At 47.4% G+C, this 22,232-nt stretch overlaps 1 protein-coding gene across 1 annotated transcript; it reads right to left on the reverse strand.

The window, feature by feature from the left end:
* Window positions 1-506: 506 nt before the first annotated feature.
* LOC115126340 (B-cell receptor-associated protein 29-like) lies at window positions 507-14,496 on the reverse strand. The gene is made up of 8 exons (XM_065022296.1): window positions 14,385-14,496; window positions 13,491-13,599; window positions 7,923-8,023; window positions 6,733-6,880; window positions 6,123-6,258; window positions 5,694-5,790; window positions 1,852-1,952; window positions 507-1,124 (listed from the first exon to the last, which is right to left on the reverse strand). Exons 1-8 carry the CDS (start codon window positions 14,494-14,496, stop codon window positions 1,086-1,088), a joined length of 843 nt encoding a protein of 280 aa, XP_064878368.1. The 3' UTR covers window positions 507-1,085.
* Between the last annotated feature and the right edge of the window lie 7,736 nt (window positions 14,497-22,232).

Genomic DNA, 22,232 nt, shown 5'->3' on the forward strand with positions numbered 1-22,232 from the left:
CCACATCTCATCTACATTACCTGTCCTGTCTTCTTACATTACCTGTCCTGTCTTCCCATATCTCATCTACATTACCTGTCCTGTCTTCCCACATCTCATCTACAATACCTGTCCTGTCTTCCTACATTACCTGTCCTGTCTTCCCACATCTCCCCTACAATATCTGCCCTGTCTTCCTACATTACCTGTCCTGTCTTTCTACAATACCTGGCCTGTCTTCCCACATCTCATCTACATTACCTGTCCTGTCTTCCTACATTACCTGGCCTGTCTTCCCACATCTCATCTACATTACCTGTCCTGTCTTCCCACATCTCATCTACATTACCTGTCCTGTCTTCCCACATCTCATCTACAATACCTGTCCTGTCTTCCCACATCTCATCTACATTACCTGTCCTGTCTTCTTACATTACCTGTCCTGTCTTCCCACATCTCCTCTGCATTACCTCTTCAGTTTGTGCTTTCCTTATACTGTACATAATGCCTCAAGTGTCAGATTTGTTCACATGTTTTTATTTTAATCATTGAACACAAGAGGATCATGCCACTTCATGGTACACAGCAAAAACATATTCACAGTTGATCTGAGGGTATACCCTCCACGTAACCAGTTCTGCTTGTAAACTGTGGCATTATTTCAACCCATTTTGCCCACTGGATACAGATGTAAAACAGGATTTTGCATTTCATAAGCCGAAAGCTCTGCATATTAGCATAATGTACTTTGAGTATATACGACACAAGTATTATACTTTAAAGTACTAATCTACTATATACTATGACATTACATTAGCTCCAGAGAAGGAATTTAAGACTATACTTTTACAGACGCAAAAAATCCTCGGTTCCTTCTTCAAACATGACACAATTTTAGCTCCCTATCTTAGTTACAATACAAATACAATGTGGATACATTGAATAACTGCACCTTTTCCCATGCACAGTACAGTATACATAAGACAGAGATGAATGAAGAGTTGCTCAGCTGAAAAGCTGGTCTCCATGTGAAGTCATAACAGCTGTGGCTGGCTACCTTCTGTCTTTGACACTAGTCATCTGGATCAACGATTTGGATCTAGTCCTTATTGCTCCTTCTTGTCTCCAGCTCCAGCCTGAAGATTCTGCGTTTCAAATAGTCATAAACAAAATACAGTATAAATGAATAAAAATCAATAAAAATAGACAGTCAAGTGGTGAAATCAGTCCTACCAGTGTTGGTGAAAAGTTATTTGCGATTCATTTATTGGGGGTAGATTAGGGTCAAATGAATTGAAACCCAATCACAAATATGCCTACCATGATGCATTGACGTGTGTGTGTTTGCGTGTGTGTTTTGTGTGTGTGGACCAGAAGTCCCCACAAGAACAGTAAATGAACAAACATTTTACCAACTGGGGATATTTTATTGGTCCCCACAAGGAGGTTTAGGGTTACGGTTAGAAATAGTGTTAAGGTTAGAATTAGGCTTAAGGTTAGAATTAGGTTTAGGGTTAGAATTAGGCTTAAGGTTAGAATTAGGTTTAAGGTTAGAATTAGGCTTAAGGTTAGAATTAGGCTTAAGGTTTTGGTTAAGGTTAGGGATAGGAGCTAGGAGCTAGGGTTGGAGTTAAGGTTTTGGGGTTAAGGTTAGGTTAGGGTTAGGTTAAGGTTAGGGTTAGGTTATTAAGGGTACGGGTTAGGAGAAATAGGATTTTTAATGGGACTGAATTGTGTGTCCCCACAAGGTTAGTTCTACAAGACTGTGTGTGTGTGTGTGTGTGTGTGTGTGTGTGTGTGTGTGTGTGTGTGTGTGTGTGTGTGTGTGTGTGTGTGTGTGTGTGTGTGTGTGTGTGTGTGTGTGTGTATTACCTGTAGTTCATTGTGCTTTGTCAAGAGTCTGTCATACTCCTTTGTCAGACCGTTAGCCTGCCTCTTCATGGCCTCCACCTCAGCATTAGACTTACGCACAGCTGCAAAGACAACACACACTTCACTCACGTATACTGACATATATATTTATACATAACAACTGTCTTTGAAACCGGATACAACAGCATACATATGCAGAAGTTAAGCTATTATTCTGATGTGTTAGACTAGGGCTATTTAGGTCACAAAATTTCGTCAGCCGGTGATTGTCAATCAAATAACTGCCAGTCTCACGGTAATTGACAGTTAATTAACATAAACACATTTAGCATCTCCTGGCTTCCACACACAGCCTACAAGCCACTGATGCAGACCTGTGGAACATCTACATTTTAAAAAGTCTAATAAATCCATGTAATATAACCTCCATCTTCACAATAAATACATTTTATTTTAGACAGGTCTAAAGATACATGATATGAAGAAAAGGTAGTCTATTTTAGAAGAACAGAATAGAATACTCTGAGTTGTCCTTATGTTAGGTCCTGATCTGGCCATGCTATACGGCTGTGGGCTACACTAGTTCATTTAGCAGACAAGATTTAGTTAGAATTCCGTGGTATTATTTTATAATATTTTATAGTATAAAGAATACAATTGAACAAAGCTGAATAAAATAGAAAGGGTATTTTCTCCAAACGATTTGAGGGAGTGTTGCACATGCGGCTTTTCTGTGTTGAGGGGTTAACAAAGACACAGGTCCTCCTACCTGCTTCATTTACAGTTATTAATGCAACGTTAGTCGTTCTATAAACGCTGGGGTATATATGTTTTAGATGTTTAATACATTGTAAGGCTGCATACTGCGACTCTGTGGATGATTTGAAAAAAGTTACTTGAAAGGCATGAGCTCTGCTTTGTTGTTTTTTTGCAGAGGTTGTACAAACTTCATCAGTCTCTCATTCACAATTTGACAAGCACTTGATAATGCCTCGAATTTCCTGGCGTCATCCCCTTTTTGCGTCCATAATGTACCATTAAAAAATGTCCTTTGTTCCCTTCTCCCTGAGTGCTGTGTGCTCTGAAGCACCTCTCACTCACATGGCTCTCCACAGGCTAAAGGGGAAGACAGACACTTTGGGAAGTGAAGTGCTAATATACAATTCACAAGTGATAGGCTAATATTGTCACCTATCAGACTATTCTTGATTTAATATTGTCTTTACATATACTAAATAATATAGTATGTGTGACATTTGTTTTTATTTTAGAATGGACCATTATCATGCACCTGTCTTGAAACAGAGGCATGGGAAAAATACATGTCATCTCTTGATTTAAATAGCAAATGGAGAACCCTTTTCCCGTGGATCATTTTCATGTCAGCCAGGTAGGCTATACTCCTGTTGAAAAGATAAGCAATGTGCTTAGTATTAGGAAAGTTGAGAAAATAAATGTAGTAGGCCTAGCCTGTAGAAAGCTGATAGGATCATCCTCTTTTTAATAGAGGCCATCACTCTGTTTTCTCACGCAATTGCAAAGCCTATAGAAATGTTGCACAACATGAGCTCATGGGCTCTCGTGAAGTGTTTGATTAGATTTGGAAACCATTTACATTGATGTCAGAGTGATTAGAGGGACAATGGAGTGCTGAGTACCAGGCAGTTAGCACGTTTGGTAGGCTACTAATGAGCACCAGTAGCATCAGAGCTTGGAGAAACCTAAATATCGTGACTAAATGGTCATGTGGAATTTAACAGCCTTCATGACTCGAGTTCACTAGTGTGCGAGACCCCTACCTATATGTACATATCTACCTCAATTACCTCGTACCCCTGCACATCGACTCAGTACTGGTACCTTGTGTATATAGCCAAGTTATTACCTCGTACCCCTGCACATCGACTCAGTACTGGTACCTTGTGTATATAGCCAAGTTATTACCTCGTACCCCTGCACATCGACTCAGTACTGGTACCTTGTGTATATAGCCATGTTATTACCTCGTACCCCTGCACATCGACTCAGTACTGGTACCTTGTGTATATAGCCAAGTTATTACCTCGTACCCCTGCACATGGACTCAGTACTGGTACCTTGTGTATATAGCCAAGTTATTACCTCGTACCCCTGTACATCGACTCAGTACTGGTACCTTGTGTATATAGCCATGTTATTACCTCGTACCCCTGCACATCGACTCAGTACTGGTACCTTGTGTATATAGCCAAGTTATTACCTCGTACCCTGCACATGGACTCAGTACTGGTACCTTGTGTATATAGCCAAGTTATTACCTCGTACCCTGCACATCGACTCAGTACTGGTACCTTGTGTATATAGCCATGTTATTACCTCGTACCCTGCACATCGACTCAGTACTGGTACCTTGTGTATATAGCCAAGTTATTACCTCGTACCCCTGCACATGGACTCAGTACTGGTACCTTGTGTATATAGCCAAGTTATTACCTCGTACCCCTGTACATCGACTCAGTACTGGTACCTTGTGTATATAGCCATGTTATTACCTCGTACCCCTGCACATCGACTCAGTACTGGTACCTTGTGTATATAGCCAAGTTATTACCTCGTACCCCTGCACATGGACTCAGTACTGGTACCTTGTGTATATAGCCAAGTTATTACCTCGTACCCCTGCACATCGACTCAGTACTGGTACCTTGTGTATATAGCCAAGTTATTGTCATTGTTTATTTATTCCTCGTCTCTCTGCATTGTTGGGATTGGCCCGTAAGCAGTGGTGTAAAGTACTTCAGCAAAAATACTTTAAAGTACTACATAAGTAGTTTTTGGGGGTATCTGTACTTTACTTGACTATTTATATTCTTTGACAACTTTTACTTTTACCTCACTACATTCCTAAAGAAATATTGTACTTTTTACTCCATACAGTTTCCCTGACACCCAAAAGTACTCGTTACATGTTGAATGCTTAGCAGGACAGGAAAAGGGTCCAATTTACACACTTATCAAGAGAATAACCCCATGTCATCCCTACTGCCTCTGATCTGGTGGACTCACTAAACAGAGAATAACCCCATGTCATCCCTACTGCCTCTGATCTGGTGGACTCACTAAACAGAGAATAACCCCATGTCATCCCTAATGCCTCTGATCAGGTGGACTCACTAAACAGAGAATAACCCCATGTCATCCCTAATGCCTCTGATCTGGTGGACTCACTAAACAGAGAATAACCCCATGTCATCCCTAATGCCTCTGATCTGGTGGACTCACTAAACAGAGAATAACCCCATGCCATCCCTAATGCCTCTGATCTGGTGGACTCACTAAACAGAGAACATCCCTGGTCATCCCTAATGCCTCTGATCTGGTGGACTCACTAAACAGACATGCTTCTTTTGTAAATTATGTCTGAGTGTTGGAGTGTGCCCCTGGCTTTCTGAAAAAAAAAAATGGCACCATGTGGTTTGCTTAATATAAGTAATTTGAAATTATGTGTAATTTTACTTTGACTTTGGATACTTAAGTATATTTTAGCAATTAAATTTACTTTTGATAGTTCAGTATATTTAAAAGCAAATACTTTTACTCAAGTACTATTTTACTGGGTGACTTTCACATTTACTTTTTCTATTAAGGTATCTTTCCTTTTACTCAAGTATGATAATTGAGTACTTTTTCCACCACTGCCTGTAAGTAAGCAATTCACTGTTAGTTTATGAAGCATCTGACACATAAAACTTGATTTGAAGACAGGTTTGGAGGTCAATTCCATTTAAATTCAGTTAATTAAAAAAAAAATGCAAAGTAAACATTAAACAGTTTAATTCTTAATTCACTTCCTGATTACCCACCATCCTCTGCAGTCTTCAGTTCCTCCATCAACTTCTCTGCCTCTTTCCTCAGTAGCCGTTTGCCTGCAGTTGTGTTTTTCTCCTCATCCAGCAGAGCCTGAGCAGACAGCACTTTCTTATATTAGTTGTTTTATTGTGAGGTAAAGGTTCTCATGAATGAATGAATGAATGGTTTATATGTCAGTTAGGAAAACAATTTCGTACATCACATGGTGACATAATGGTGCAATAAAGTGCACACAAACAAGAAACACAACAATGACATCATCTGACAAAAATACCCTTCACAACTCTTTGCCTAGCTTAACTCTGTTAAACTTTTGTAACTGTGTTTTAAGTCTTCCACGAGAGATGACTATCGACTCTCTACTGTACATATACAGTCAGATAATGCCCCTTTCAGGCCCTCTTCCTGACTCTGGTGTTCACCTGTTTCAGAAGCAGGTTGTCCTCCTGGTACTTCTTGGCTGCCTGATTGGCGCTCTCCGCCTGGATTTGCAGGCTGGTCCCTGTTACCGTAGCGACGGCCACGTGGTTTATCAGAGTCACCACACGCCGCATCACACTACAGGGGCAAGAAGTGATAAATGAGTGACACACTAACCCGAACTAACCCTAGCCTCAACCATAACTAGGGTTAAAACATTCTGGGAACTTTCCCAAAAGTCCTTAGTTTTCCAGAAATCCCGGTTGGAAGATTTGTGGAATCAGGAAGGAATGAGCAGAACATACAGGAATCTTCCACCTGGATTTCTGGAAAACCTTTTGCAACCCTGACCATAACCCTAACTTAATGGTCACAACCCAGTTCAACCCTAACTAGCTTCAACCACAACCCTAACCACAACCCTGACCATAACCCTAACTTAATGGTCACAACCCAGTTCAACCCTAACTAGCTTCAACCACAACCCTAACCACAACCCTGACCACAACCCTAACTAGCTTCAACCACAACCCTAACCCCAGGAAGTTGTTGCATGTCATCTATGATAAACCAACCTGACTTTCCTGTGTGATAATATAAAGTAGGACTCACAGCCAGAGGAAGAGGGAGAAGCCAGAGATGTAGAGGTTCCTCTGGGCTCTGAACAGCTTCATGTGGAGGTGGTCAAACAGGTTGGGGTTCAGCTTAGCTTCTCCCATGGGCTCTGCATTGGAGTACTTCCTCACCTCTCTCAGAGCATCTTAGGAGGGAGGTACAGGGCACAGTTGTATTAGTGTCTATAGCTACGCTCTTTAAAAAAATGTTATTCAAAGGGTTCTCACATGGGGACAGTGTATTTTTTATTTATTTATTTAACTAGGCAAAAGTCAGTTAAGAACAAATCCTTATGTTCAATGACGGCCTAGGAACAGTGGGTTAACTGCCTGTTCAGGGGCAGAACGATAGATTTGTACCTTGACAGCTTGGGGGTTTGAACTTACTAGTCCAACGCTCTAACCACTAGGCTACCTGCCGCCGTACGGAGCATAGAGGACTGATTACTAGTGTAACAACAGGCGGAAGTTAATACGCTGGCCGTTTCCCACGGTGCACTGATCTGGAGCACTGCCTCACCTCTCTCAGAGCATCTTAGGGTGGAAACAGGAAACAGGTGTAACAGTGACGTTTAGCAACTATAACTCATTACAGCAGGGATCATCACTAGATCCAGCTGCCGATGGTCAGGGGGCCGCAAAATAATTACAAACAATTTGACTCTGACAACAGGGACCAGCCTGCAATTGACTGTATGAAGCCCAAACAGATGTAATATTTGACAAAAACATAATAATTTCAGACCTTGTTTACATTTGTATAAGATCACGTAAATGTAAATCTCCCTGTAACGCTTGGGAATACTTTGGAACACATTTCCAAAATGAAAATCCCTTGGAGCTGGTTTTCTGGTCTTTTATGTCCAACAATAAAAAGTAACACTTTTGGGGCCAAATAAAATCACCAGCTGATCAGCAGTTGGGGATTTGCTGGACAACAGGACTGATTGTAAACACTGTGTGAAGCCAGGTATAATGTTTTATAACTTGTTGACACAAGCCTTTGTATGTCTTGTAATGTGTATAATATGTCACCAGACTATGAGATGAAACTATAGAACAAGGAGAATAACCCACAATCCTATAAAAAAGTGCCATTATGGAAAGCGTTCTGACTATCTATCTACAACAGATTCAGTGTTGCCATACCAAACACCCAACCAATATACTTGGAGTATGATGACTTACCACAGAAGAGAATGATGAGGATGAGTATCATGGTAAAGAATCCCCTGTTCCAATACGGAGTGAACCAGTTCCATATACTCAGGTTGAACAGTGATCGCCATCTGCTAAAGCAAGAGTTAGAAACTTAGAGAACGAGTACTTATAGACAACAAGGGATTATACCAAAGTTACTTGGTTCTTTGTATATGTCTGTGTAAATAAGTTACAGAGGGTCAAAGATCATACCCCCAAGAAATGCTAAAACCTGGTGAGAGGTTAGCATGTCTTGGTGGATGATCTTTCATAACTTTCTCACTCATCAATATTCCCGATTCCCGATATTCATTACTGTAGCATCCACATTAATATAGAAGTGTTTAGAAACATATTCTATTCACAGTAAAAGTGACTGCAAAATGACACAATACATTATTTGCCATTCATTTCTATTGGGCACAAAATAATCTGAAACACAACCAAAACAAACTGCAAATGCATCCAACAAGTTTGTCACAAGCTTGATGTAGTCATTGCATGCTAGGAATATGGGACCAAATACTCAACATTTGACTACTTTATTTTGACCCCTAACTTTTTAAGACAAAAAATGGTGAGTTGTTTAATAAAATGTCTTTCTCTGATCAATTCTATTAGTATAAAATAATATAATTACCCAATTTGTTTGCTACATTATAGCTCAGTATTTGAATTGTATACACAGTTGAAGTCGGAAGTTTACATACACCTTAGCCAAAACTCAGTTTTTCACAATTCCTGACATTTAATCCAAGTAAAAATTCGCTGTTTTAGGTCAGTTAGGATCACCACTTTATTTTAAGAAGGTGAAATGTCAGAATAATAGTAGAGAGAATGATTTATTTCAGCTTTTATTTCTTTCATCACATTCCCTGTACTTCCACTCCGGGTTGGAGCGAGCGGTCGCATCTGCACTCGGTCCGCAGGTAGTATTACATTTCATTACATTTCATTATAGTACAACGGTTTGATTTGTCTAATCTTAGCAATTTCTTCTTAGCTAGCTACATAGCCGTCTTTGTATCATAGATAATTGCGTAATTATAGTATTTCGTCGTCCTAACGCAGTCTACACTGCCCTGCAGCTAGCCAGCTAGCTAACGTCCACCGTTAGCTAGTCCACCGTCTTACCGATTAGCAGCACAACTATTACACTCAACTGAACGACTTGATTAGTGTAGTGTTAGCTAGCTACATAGTTGTCTTTGCTGTCTTCGTATCCAAGATAATTGTGTAGTTTAGAGTGTGTAGTTTTAGAGTGATTATCTTAATTTACCGAGGTTAGCTAGCCAGCTATTTGTCGTCCTTAACGTAGGAGACACTGCTATTTAGCCAACAGCTAGCCAACGTCTACCGAACAGAACTTCCGCACTCAACAATCGGGTCGCATTTCGCTCGCTCCACAGGTAGTATCACATTTTTCATTTCATTTCATTACAGTACAACGGCTTGATTTGTTTGATCGTAGCTAGCTACATAGCTAGCTACATAGCCGTCTTTGTATCAAAGATAATTGTGTAGTCTAGAGCGATTTCCTAGGTTAGCTAGCCAGCTATTGTCGTTCTTTTAACGCAACGTAACGTAATCAACACTGCTAGCTAGCCAGCTAGCCCCGAATAGCAGCACAGTAGAAACTATTACACTCAACGGAACGACTTGATTAGTGTAGTGTCAACAACGCAGCCACTGCCAGCTAGCCTACATAGTCAACAACGCAGCCTCTGCCAGCTAGCCTACTTCAGCAGTACTGTATCATTTTAATCATTTTAGTCAATAAGATTCTTGCTACGTAAGCTTAACTTTCTGAACACTCGAGACGTGTAGTCCACCTGTCATTCCAATCTCCTTGCATTAGCGTAGCCTCTTGTGTAGCCTGTCAACTATGTGTCTGTCTATCCCTGTTCTCTCCTCTCTGCACAGACCATACAAACGCTCCACACCGCGTGGGTCGCGGCCACCCTAATCTGGTGGTCCCAGCGCACACACCCACGTGGGAGTTCCAGGTCTCCGGTAGCCTCTGGAACTGCCGATCTGCGGCCAACAAGGCAGAGTTCATCTCAGCCTATGCCTCCCTCCAGTCCTCGACTTCTTGGCACTGACTGAAACATGGATCACCACAGACAACACTGCTACTCCTACTGCTCTCTCTTCGTCTGCCCACGTGTTCTCGCACACCCCGAGAGCTTCTGGTCAGCGGGGTGGTGGCACCGGGATCCTCATCTCTTCCAAGTGGTCATCTCTTTCTCCCCTTACCCATCTGTCTATCGCTCCTTTGAATTCCATGCTGTCACAGTTACCAGCCCTTTCAAGCTTAACATCCTTATCATTTATCGCCCTGCAGGTTCCCTCGGAGAGTTCATCAATGAGCTTGTTGCCTTGATAAGCTCCTTTCCTGAGGACGGCTCACCTCTCACAGTTCTGGGCGACTTTAACCTCCCCACGTCTACCTTGACTCATTCCTCTCTGCCTCCTTCTTTCCACTCCTCTCCCTTTTGACCTCACCCTCTCACCTTCCCACCCTACTCACAAGGCAGGAAATACGCTCGACCTCATCTTTACTAGATGCTGTTCTTCCACTAACCTCATTGCAACTCCCCTCCAAGACTCCGACCACTACCTTGTATCCTTTTCCCTCTCGCTCTCATCCAACACTTCCCACACTGCCCCTACTTGGATGGTATCGCGCCGTCCCAACCTTCGCTCTCTCTCCCCGCTACTCTCTCCTCTTCCATCCTATCATCTCTTCCTCTGCTCAAACCTTCTCCAACCTATCTCCTGATTCTGCCTCCTCAACCCTCCTCTCCTCCCTTTCTGCATCCTTTGACTCTCTATGTCCCCTATCCTCCAGGCCGGCTCGGTCCTCCCCTCCCGCTCCGTGGCTCGACGACTCATTGCGAGCTCACAGAACAGGGCACCGGGCAGCCGAGCGGAAATGGAGGAAAATTCGCCTCCCTGCGGACCTGACATCCTTTCACTCCCTCCTCTCTACATTTTCCTCTTCTCTCTCTGCTGCTAAAGCCACTTTCTACCACTCTAAATTCCAAGCATCTGCCTCTAACCCTAGGAAGCTCTTTGCAACCTTCTCCTCCCTCCTGAATCCTCCCCCCTCCTCCTCTCTGCAGATGACTTCGTCAACCATTTTGAAAAGAAGGTCGACGACATCCGATCCTCGTTTGCTAAGTCAAACGACACCGCTGGTTCTGCTCACACTGCCCTACCCTGTGCTCTGACCTCTTTCTCCCTCTCTCTCCAGATGAAATCTCGCGTCTTGTGACGGCCGGCCGCCCAACAACCTGCCCGCTTGACCCTATCCTCCTCTCTTCTCCAGACCATTTCCGGAGACCTTCTCCCTTACCTCACCTCGCTCATCAACTCATCCCTGACCGCTGGCTACGTCCCTTCCGTCTTCAAAGAGAGCGAGAGTTGCACCCCTTCTGAAAAAACCTACACTCGATCCCTCCGATGTCAACAACTACAGACCAGTATCCCTTCTTTCTTTTCTCTCCAAAACTCTTGAACGTGCCGTCCTTGGCCAGCTCTCCCGCTATCTCTCTCAGAATGACCTTCTTGATCCAAATCAGTCAGGTTTCAAGACTAGTCATTCAACTGAGACTGCTCTTCTCTGTATCACGGAGGCGCTCCGCACTGCTAAAGCTAACTCTCTCTCCTCTGCTCTCATCCTTCTAGACCTATCGGCTGCCTTCGATACTGTGAACCATCAGATCCTCCTCTCCACCCTCTCCGAGTTGGGCATCTCCGGCGCGGCCCACGCTTGATTGCGTCCTACCTGACAGGTCGCTCCTACCAGGTGGCGTGGCGAGAATCCGTCTCCACACCACGTGCTCTCACCACTGGTGTCCCCCAGGGCTCTGTTCTAGGCCCTGTCCTATTCTCGCTATACACCAAGTCACTTGGCTCTGTCATAACCTCACATGGTCTCTCCTATCATTGCTATGCAGACAACACACAATTAATCTTCTCCTTTCCCCTTCTGATGACCAGGTGGCGAATCGCATCTCTGCATGTCTGGCAGACATATCAGTGTGGATGACAGCTCACCACCTCAAGCTGAACCTCGGCAAGACGGAGCTGCTCTTCCTCCCGGGGAAGGACTGCCCGTTCCATGATCTCGCCATCACGGTTGACAACTCCATTGTGTCCTCCTCCCAGAGCGCTAAGAACCTTGGCGTGATCCTGGACAACACCCTGTCGTTCTCAACTAACATCAAGGCGGTGGCCCGTTCCTGTAGGTTCATGCTCTACAACATCCGCAGAGTACGACCCTGCCTCACACAGGAAGCGGCGCAGGTCCTAATCCAGGCACTTGTCATCTCCCGTCTGGATTACTGCAACTCGCTGTTGGCTGGGCTCCCTGCCTGTGCCATTAAACCCCTACAACTCATCCAGAACGCCGCAGCCCGTCTGGTGTTCAACCTTCCCAAGTTCTCTCACGTCACCCCGCTCCTCCGCTCTCTCCACTGGCTTCCAGTTGAAGCTCGCATCCGCTACAAGACCATGGTGCTTGCCTACGGAGCTGTGAGGGGAACGGCACCTCAGTACCTCCAGGCTCTGATCAGGCCCTACACCCAAACAAGGGCACTGCGTTCATCCACCTCTGGCCTGCTCGCCTCCCTACCACTGAGGAAGTACAGTTCCCGCTCAGCCCAGTCAAAACTGTTCGCTGCTCTGGCCCCCCAATGGTGGAACAAACTCCCTCACGACGCCAGGACAGCGGAGTCAATCACCACCTTCCGGAGACACCTGAAACCCCACCTCTTTAAGGAATACCTAGGATAGGATAAAGTAATCCCTCTCACCCCCCCCTTAAAAGATTTAGATGCACTACTGTTCCACTGGATGTCATAAGGTGAATGCACCAATTTGTAAGTCGCTCTGGATAAGAGCGTCTGCTAAATGACTTAAATGTAAATGTAAATGGTCAGAAGTTTACATACAATCAATTAGCATTTGGTAGCATTGCCTTTAAATTGTTTAACTTGGGTCGAACATTTTGGGTAACCTTCCACAAGCTTCCCACAATAAGTTGGGTGAATTTTGGTCCATTCCTCCTGACAGAGCTGGTGTAACTGAGTCAGGTTTGTAGGCCTCCTTGCTCGCACACACTTTTTCAGTTCTGCCCACAAGTGTTCTATAGGTTTGAGGTCAGGGCTTTGTGATGGCCACTCCAATACCTTGACTTTGTTGTCCTCATTTTGCCACAACTTTGGAAGTATGCTTGTTTTCCACCATAATTTGGAAATAAATTCCTTAAAAATCCTGCAATGTGATATTTTTTTTCTAATTTTGTCTGTCATAGTTGAAGTGTACCTATGATGAAAATTACAGACCTCTCTCATCTTTTTAAGTGGGAGAAATTGCACAATTGGTGGCTGACTAAATACTTTTTTGCCCCACTGTATATTGCTAAAAAAACATCAAAGGTGCCAATAATTTGGGATTGGACTGTAAATGTTACAGTTTTGGCCAAATGTCACAAGAGAAGGGTTGACGCTTCAACCTGGTTAACTGCTAGGATATAATTCAACACAGTACCTCTTGGCAGATATAAAAGGCAGACAAAGGATCAGAATGACAGCTATCTCCACATAAAGGAAGATAGCCACCACAGTCCACTGGAGAGTCATCTTATGCTGGGAGTCCACTGTGGATAAACAACAACACTGTAAATGCATACATCAAATGCATAATTCAATATACAGCAGGCAAAACTGAGCTAGATTTATTTTGGTTCTTATGTACAAAACATCACAAGTCTCCTGAATCTGTGTTTGTGTCATGTGGTTCTGACAGAAAACGACTGCGAGGGACGATAGACCAACAATACACTGACTATTCACTTCTTATCTATACTAGGTAACAGTGACGTGATGATTACAAGTTATTACAGAGGGATAACATATGCTTATACACCTGTTACCTTAATATAGTTTACTTTTGTTTAGTGTTTACTTTTTTTCCCTATCACTGAGTCCATGTTGAAATATGAATTGGATTTGAACCGAATGCAAACAATGCAAACCTTTATGAGTTCCTTTAAACATCTAATCAACTGAGTAAATTTCCCTAATCTGACCAGTAGAGAAACTCTTTACTGGTTATTTAGCTACGTAACAGTGTGGGCACTGTGGAGATATCATTACAATGTATACCGAAACATTGGTGTTGGTAAGACAATAGAGACATCAGAAATAGTCTATAACTATTCCTACTGCTCTACAGCATGAGTGGCACACTGTTAACATGCATTTACAAATACAGTGCAGCCAAACGCTATTTATATCTCAAGTTATTTTCGAACTTCGCCACAGTTGACCACCTAAAGATCATTTGTCAAATCAACGTTATCTTGCTTTCTATACTGTACATGGGAACCATTGGAACCACGTCGACACACCCAAACAAGCAGAAATAGAGTTTGAATCTTACCCGACAAATATGGTAGAATAGAACTAGACCAGGACGGAACATACCCCCAGCCCCTCCTCTGAACCCACCCACCCGCCCTGCACAACAGCTGCCCTGCACAACAGCTGTTCATGCCCGGCCTCTTAAGCCCTGACGTCACCTGAGAACAACTTGAACAAGACCCCTATGCCCATAAATAAAGCCATGACCATGCGGTATTCTAAGCTGAAAGTAAACCGCTGTCATTGTATTGAAGATAACTAATATATAAGGTTAAACTTGAATGTGTTTCATAGTATTAAGGCATTGCCATTTAGACTGTGGACTTGGGATCTAGGCTCTAGGATCTAGGATCTAAGATCTAATATAGAGATATTAACCATTTAGACTGTGGACTTGGGATCTAGGCTCTAGGATCTAGGCTCTAGGATCTAAGATCTAATATAGAGATATTAACCATTTAGACTGTGGACTTGGGATCTAGGCTCTAGGATCTAGGATCTAAGTTCTTAGATCTAATATAGAGATATTAACCATTTGGACTGTGGACTTGGGATCTAGGCTCTAGGATCTAGGCTCTAGGATCTAAGATCTTAGATCTAATATAGAGATATTAACCATTTAGACTGTGGACTTGGGATCTAGGCTCTAGGATCTAGGCTCTAGGATCTAAGATCTTAGATCTAATATAGAGATATTAACCATTTAGACTGTGGACTTAGGATCTAGGCTCTAGGATCTAAGTTCTTAGATCTAATATAGAGATATTAACCATTTAGACTGTGGACTTCCCTCCCTTGTCTTTGTGGTTGAATCTGTGCTTGAGATTCACTGCTCGACCGAGCGACCTTATAGATAGACGAGGGACTCATTCAAAAAGCATGTTAAACACTATGGAGTCCATGCAACTTATCCATGCACATTTTTACTCCTGAAAACTTGTTAAGCACATTTTTACTCCTGAACTTACTTAGGCTTGCTATAACAAAGGGATTGAATACTTATTGACTCAAAACAATTCAGCTTTTCATTTTTAATTAATATGTAAACATTTCTAAAAACACAATTCCCCATTGACATTATGGGTTATTGTGTGTAGATCAGTGACACAAAATCTAAATTTCATCCATTTTAAATTCAGGCTATATCACAACAAAATGTGGAAAAATACATTCTGAATGTACTGTATACATGACATTATGCATTAGGCCTATCTCTATACTATATACACTGGGGACAACATGTTGCAGAGACATTTTGTAAATTGTCCAGAAGAGGATGCTATAGTCTAACTTTAGACTGGATAACCAATCGAAAAGGGTCTCCATCCTAATCCTTATTCTCAAGAGAAATGGAAATTTGCCACCAATAGTTGAAATACTCCTCTTTCTCCCCACCTTACCTTCAGAGGTAAATGACAGCACCTTTAAGTCCTGTGTACTAAAGTGGCTCTCTACTGTCATTCAATACAATTACAAGAAAGAGTTGAATTATCCGATTTCTTTAAATTCTTACAACTCAGACATCTTATTCGATCTCTTTAACAGAATATGGATGAACTAAAGGCATCTAGCATAGAAATAAAATACTGAAAGAAGCTGTCTACTGTACGCCAAATCAGTTGATTGAAACTCTAGCTGCTGGTTAAGGACCTGTAAGGAAAAAATGGGAAACGAATGTAAAGGAAGAAATTGAGGAGAGCCATTGTGAAAATGTTCCTACCTGCTCCTACAACCTAAGACATAAACTACTACAATTTAAGACAGTTTATAGGAATTACTATACTCCTGCCAGAATGGATGTAATACACAGGGAAGTATCACATCTCTGTTGAAGATGCACAAAGTATGAAATCAAATGTATTTCTCACATCAGCTGTTAACTCAAAGTGCTGTACGGAAACCCAGCCTTAAAACCCCAAACAGCAAGCAATGCAGGTGTAGAAGCACGGTGGCTAGGAACAACTCCCTACAAAGGCCAAAACCTAGGAAGAAACCCTATCACATCCTGGCTGTCCGTTAGGGTGACGATTTTTTTTTTATTGTTGTTATTCTATCTTTATTTAACTAGTGGGGGGGCGGCAGGGTAGCCTAGTGGTTAGAGTGGAGGGGCGGCAGGGTAGCCTAGTGGTTAGAGTGGGGGCGGCAGGGTAGCCTAGTGGTTAGAGTGGAGGGGCGGCAGGGTAGCCCCTCCACACAAATTATAATTTTCAATGACAGCCTAGGAACAGTGGGTTAACTGCCTGTTCAGGGGCAGAGCAACAGATTTGTAACTTGTCAGCTCAGGGGTTTGAACTTGCAACCTTCCGGTTACTAGTTCAATGCTCTAACCACTAGGCTACCCTGCCGCCCCTCCACTCTAACCACTAGGCTACCCTGACACCCCTCCACTCTAACCATTAGGCTACCCTGCCGCCCTCCACTCTAACCACTAGGTTACCCTGCCGCCCCCCCACTCTAACCACTAGGCTACCCTGCCACCCCTCCACTCTAACCACTAGGCTACCCTGCCGCCCTCCACTCTAACCACTAGGCTACCCTGCCACCCCTCCACTCTAACCACTAGGCTACCTGCCGCCCCTCCACTCTAACCACTAGGCTACCCTGCAGCCCCTCCACTCTAACCACTAGGCTACCCTGCCGCCCCTCCACTCTAACCACTAGGCTACCTGCCGCCCCTCCACTCTAACAACTAGGCTACCATGCCGCCCCTCCACTCTAACCACTAGGCCACCTGCCGCCCCTCCACTCTAACCACTAGACTACCTGCCTCCCCTCCACTCTAACCACTAGGCTACCCTGCCGCCCCTCCACTCTAACCACTAGGCTACCCTGCCGCCCCCCCACTCTAACCACTAGGCTACCCTGACGCCCCCACTCTAACCACTAGGCTACCCTGCCGCCCCCACTCTAACCACTAGGCTACCCTGCCGCCCTCCACTCTAACCACTAGGCAACCCTGCCGCCCCTCCCCTCCAACCACTAGGCTACCTTCCGCCCCTCCACTCTAACCACTAGGCCACCTGCCGCCCCTCCACTCTAACCACTAGACTACCTGCCTCCTCCACTCTAACCACTAGGCTACCCTGCCGCCCCCCACTCTAACCACTAGGCTACCCTGCCACCCCTCCACTCTAACCACTAGGCTACCCTGCCCCCCCCCACTCTAACCACTAGGCTACCCTGCCGCCCCTCCACTCTAACCACTAGGCTACCCTGCCACCCCCCCTCTAACCACTAGGCTACCCTGCCGCCCTCCACTCTAACCACTAGGCTACCCTGCCGCCCTCCACTGTAACCACTAGGCTACCTGCCGCCCCTCCACTCTAACCACTAGGCTACCCTGCCACCCCTCCACTCTAACCACTAGGCTACCCTGCCGCCCCTCCACTCCAACCACTAGGCTACCTTCCGCCCCTCCACTCTAACCACTAGGCTACCCTGCCGCCCCTCCACTCTAACCACTAGGCTACCCTGCCTCCCCCCACTCTAACCACTAGGCTACCCTGCCGCCCTCCACTCTAACCACTAGGCTACCCTGCCGCCCCTCCACTCTAACCACTAGGCTACCCTGCCGCCCTCCCTCTAACCACTAGGCTACCTGCCACCCTCCCTCTAACCACTAGGCTAACCTGCCGCACCTCCACTCTAACCACTAGGCTACCCTGCCGCCCCTCCACTCCAACCACTAGGCTACCTTCCGCCCTCCACTCTAACCACTAGGCTACCCTGCCGCCCCCTCCACTCTAACCACTAGGCTACCCTGCCACCTCCACTCTAACCACTAGGCTACCCTGCCGCCCTCCACTCTAACCAATAGGCTACTCCTGCCGCCCCTCCACTCTAACCACTAGGCTACCCTGCCGCCCTCCCTCTAACCACTAGGCTACCCTGCCGCCCTCCCTCTAACCACTAGGCTAACCTGCCGCCCCTCCACTCTAACCACTAGACTACCTGCCGCCCTCCACTCTAACCACTAGACTACCTGCCTCCCTCCACTCTAACCACTAGGCTACCCTGCTCCCCTCCACTCTAACCACTAGTCTACCCTGCCGCCCTTCCACTCTAACCACTAGGCTACCCTGCCGCCCCTCCACTCTAACCACTAGGCTACCCTGCCACCCCCCACTCTAACCACTAGGCTACCCTGCCACCCCCCTCCACTCTAACCACTAGACTACCTGCCTCCTCCACTCTAACCACTAGGCTACCCTGCCGCCCCTCCACTCTAACCACTTGTCTACCCTGCCACCCTTCCACTCTAACCACTAGGCTACCCTGCCGCCCTCCACTCTAACCACTAGGCTACTCTGCCACCCCTCCACTCTAACCACTAGGCTACCCTGCCACCCTCCACTCCAACCACTAGGCTACCTTCCGCCCCTCCACTCTAACCACTAGGCCACCCTGCCGCCCCTCCACTCTAACCACTAGACTACCTGCCTCCCCCTCCACTCTAACCACTAGGCTACCCTGCCACCCCTCCACTCTAACCACTAGGCTACCCTGCCGCCCCCACTCTAACCACTAGGCTACCCTGCCTCCCTCCACTCTAACCACTATGCTACCCTGCCGCCCTCCACTCTAACCACTAGGCTACCCTGCCACCCCTCCACTCTAACCACTAGACTACCTGCCTCCTCCACTCTAACCACTAGGCTACCCTGCCGCCCCCACTCTAACCAAAAGGCTACCCTGCCGCCCTCCACTCTAACCACTAGGCTACCCTGCCGCCCCTCCACTCTAACCACTAGGCAACCCTGCCGCCCTCCCTCCAACCACTAGGCTACCTTTCCCCTCCACTCTAACCACTAGGCCACCTGCCGCCCCTCCACTCTAACCACTAGACTACCTGCCTCCCCTCCACTCTAACCACTAGGCTACCCTGCCACCCCTCCACTCTAACCACTAGGCTACCCTGCCACCCCTCCACTCCAACCACTAGGCTACCTTCCGCCCCTCCACTCTAACCACTAGGCTACCCTGCCGCCCCTCCACCCTAACCACTAGGCTACCCTGCCACCCCTCCACTCTAACCACTAGGCTACCCTGCCACCCCTCCACTCTAACCACTAGGCTACCCTGCCGCCCCTCCACTCTAACCACTAGGCTACCTGCCCGCCCTCCACTCTAACCACTAGGCTACCCTGCCGCCCTCCACTCTAACCACTAGGCTACCCTGCCGCCCTCCACTCTAACCACTAGGCTACCCTGCCTCCCCTCCACTCTAACCACTAGGCTACCCTGCCACCCCTCCACTCTAACCACTAGGCTACCTGCCGCCCTCCACTCTAACCACTAGGCTACCCTGCCACCCCTCCACTCTAACCACTAGGCTACCCTGCCGCCCCCACTCTAACCACTAGGCTACCCTGCCGCCCCTCCACTCTAACCACTAGGCAACCCTGCCGCCCTCCACTCTAACCACTAGGCTACCCTGCCACCCCTCCACTCTAACCACTAGGCTACCTGCCGCCCCTCCACTCTAACCACTAGGCTACCCTGCAGCCCCTCCACTCTAACCACTAGGCTACCCTGCCGCCCTCCACTCTAACCACTAGGCTACCTGCCGCCCCTCCACTCTAACCACTAGGCTACCTGCCTCCCTCCACTCTAACCACTAGGCACCTGCCGCCCCTCCACTCTAACCACTAGGCTACCTGCCTCCCTCCACTCTAACCACTAGGCTACCCTGCCGCCCCTCCACTCTAACCACTAGGCTACCCTGCCGCCCCTCCACTCTAACCACTAGGCTACCCTGACGCCCCACTCTAACCACTAGGCTACCCTGCCGCCCCCACTCTAACCACTAGGCTACCCTGCCGCCCTCCACTCTAACCACTAGGCTACCCTGCCGCCTCCCTCTAACCACTAGGCTACCTTCCGCCCCTCCACTCTAACCACTAGGCTACCCTGCCGCCCTCCACTCTAACCACTAGGCTACCCCCCCCCTCCACTCTAACCACTAGGCTACCCTGCCCCCCTCCACTCTAACCACTAGGCTACCCTGCCACCCCTCCACTCTAACCACTAGGCTACCCTGCCACCCCTCCACTCTAACCACTAGGCTACCCTGCCGCCCCTCCACTCTAACCACTAGGCTACCCTGCCACCCCTCCACTCTAACCACTAGGCTACCCTGCCGCCCTCCACTCTAACCACTAGGCTACCCTGCCGCCCTCCACTGTAACCACTAGGCTACCCTGCCGCCCCTCCACTCTAACCACTAGGCTACCTGCCACCCCTCCACTCTAACCACTAGGCTACCCTGCCGCCCTCCACTCTAACCACTAGGCTACCCTGCCACCCCCTCCACTCTAACCACTAAGGCTACCCTGCCACCCCCACTCTAACCACTAGGCTACCCTGCTGCCCTCCACTCTAACCACTAGGCTACCCTGCCGCCCCTCCACTCTAACCACTAGGCTACCCTGCCGCCCTCCACTCTAACCACTAGGCTACCTGCCGCCCCTCCACTCTAACCACTAGGCTACCCTGCCTCCCTCCACCTAACCACTAGGCTACCCTGCCGCCCTCCACTCTAACCACTAGGCTACCCTGCCGCCCCTCCACTCTAACCACTAGGCTACCCTGCCGCCCCTCCACTCTAACCACTAGGCTACCTGCCGCCCCTCCACTCTAACCACTAGGCTACCTGCCCCCTCCACTCTAACCACTAGGCTACCCTGCCGCCCTCCACTCTAACCACTAGGCTACCCTGCCGCCCCTCCACTCTAACCACTAGGCTACCCTGCCGCCCTCCACTCTAACCACTAGGCTACCCTGCCGCCCCCTCCACTCTAACCACTAGGCTACCCTGCCGCCCCTCCACTCTAACCACTAGGCTACCCTGCCTCCCCTCCACTCTAACCACTAGGCTACCCTGCCGCCCTCCACTCTAACCACTAGGCTACCCTGCCGCCCCTCCACTCTAACCACTAGGCTACCTGCCGCCCTCCACTCTAACCACTAGGCTACCTGCCGCCCTCCACTCTAACCACTAGGCTACCCTGCCTCCCTCCACTCTAACCACTAGGCTACCCTGCGCTCCACTCTAACCACTAGGCTACCCTGCCGCCCTCCACTCTAACCACTAGGCTACCCTGCCGCCCCTCCACTCTAACCACTAGGCTACCTGCCTCCCCCTCCACTCTAACCACTAGGCTACCCTGCCGCCCCCTCCACTCTAACCACTAGGCTACCCTGCCACCCCTCCACTCTAACCACTAGGCTACCCTGCCCGCCCTCCACTCTAACCACTAGGCTACCCCGCCCCTCCACTCTAACCACTAGGCTACCTGCTCCCTCCACTCTAACCACTAGGCTACCCTGCCACCCTCCACTCTAACCACTAGGCTACCTGCCACCCTCCACTCTAACCACTAGGCTACCCTCCGCCCCTCCACTCTAACCACTAGGCTACCCTGCCGCCCCTCCACTCTAACCACTAGGCTACCCTGCCACCCTCCACTCTAACCACTAGGCTACCCTGCCGCCCTCCACTCTAACCACTAGGCTACCCTGCCACCCTCCACTCTAACCACTAGGCTACCCTGCCGCCCCTCCACTCTAACCACTAGGCTACCTGCCGCCCTCCACTCTAACCACTAGGCTACCCTGCCACCCCTCCACTCTAACCACTAGGCTACCCTGCCGCCCTCCACTCTAACCACTAGGCTACCCTGCCGCCCCCTCCACTCTAACCACTAGGCTACCCTGCCACCCCTCCACTCTAACCACTAGGCTACCTGCCACCCCTCCACTCTAACCACTAGGCTACCCTGCCACCCCTCCACTCTAACCACTAGGCTACCCTGCCGCCCTCCACTCTAACCACTAGGCTACCCTGCCGCCCTCCACTCTAACCACT

This window comes from Oncorhynchus nerka, linkage group LG9a (genome assembly GCF_034236695.1).
Source record: "Oncorhynchus nerka isolate Pitt River linkage group LG9a, Oner_Uvic_2.0, whole genome shotgun sequence".
In the NCBI taxonomy this organism is placed as follows: domain Eukaryota; kingdom Metazoa; phylum Chordata; class Actinopteri; order Salmoniformes; family Salmonidae; genus Oncorhynchus; species Oncorhynchus nerka.

Excerpts from the sequence above, each read along its gene's own strand:
- LOC115126340 (XM_065022296.1), bottom strand. The coding sequence starts at position 14,496 with ATGAACAGCTGTTGTGCAGGGCAGCTGTTGTGCAGGGCGGGTGGGTGG. Across the intron at positions 6,881-7,922 it reads CCTCATCATTCTCTTCTGTG|ATGCTCTGAGAGAGGTGAGG; the intron begins GTAAGTCATCAT and ends CTCCCTCCTAAG. Across the intron at positions 6,259-6,732 it reads TTCTCCCTCTTCCTCTGGCT|TGTGATGCGGCGTGTGGTGA; the intron begins GTGAGTCCTACT and ends TTGCCCCTGTAG.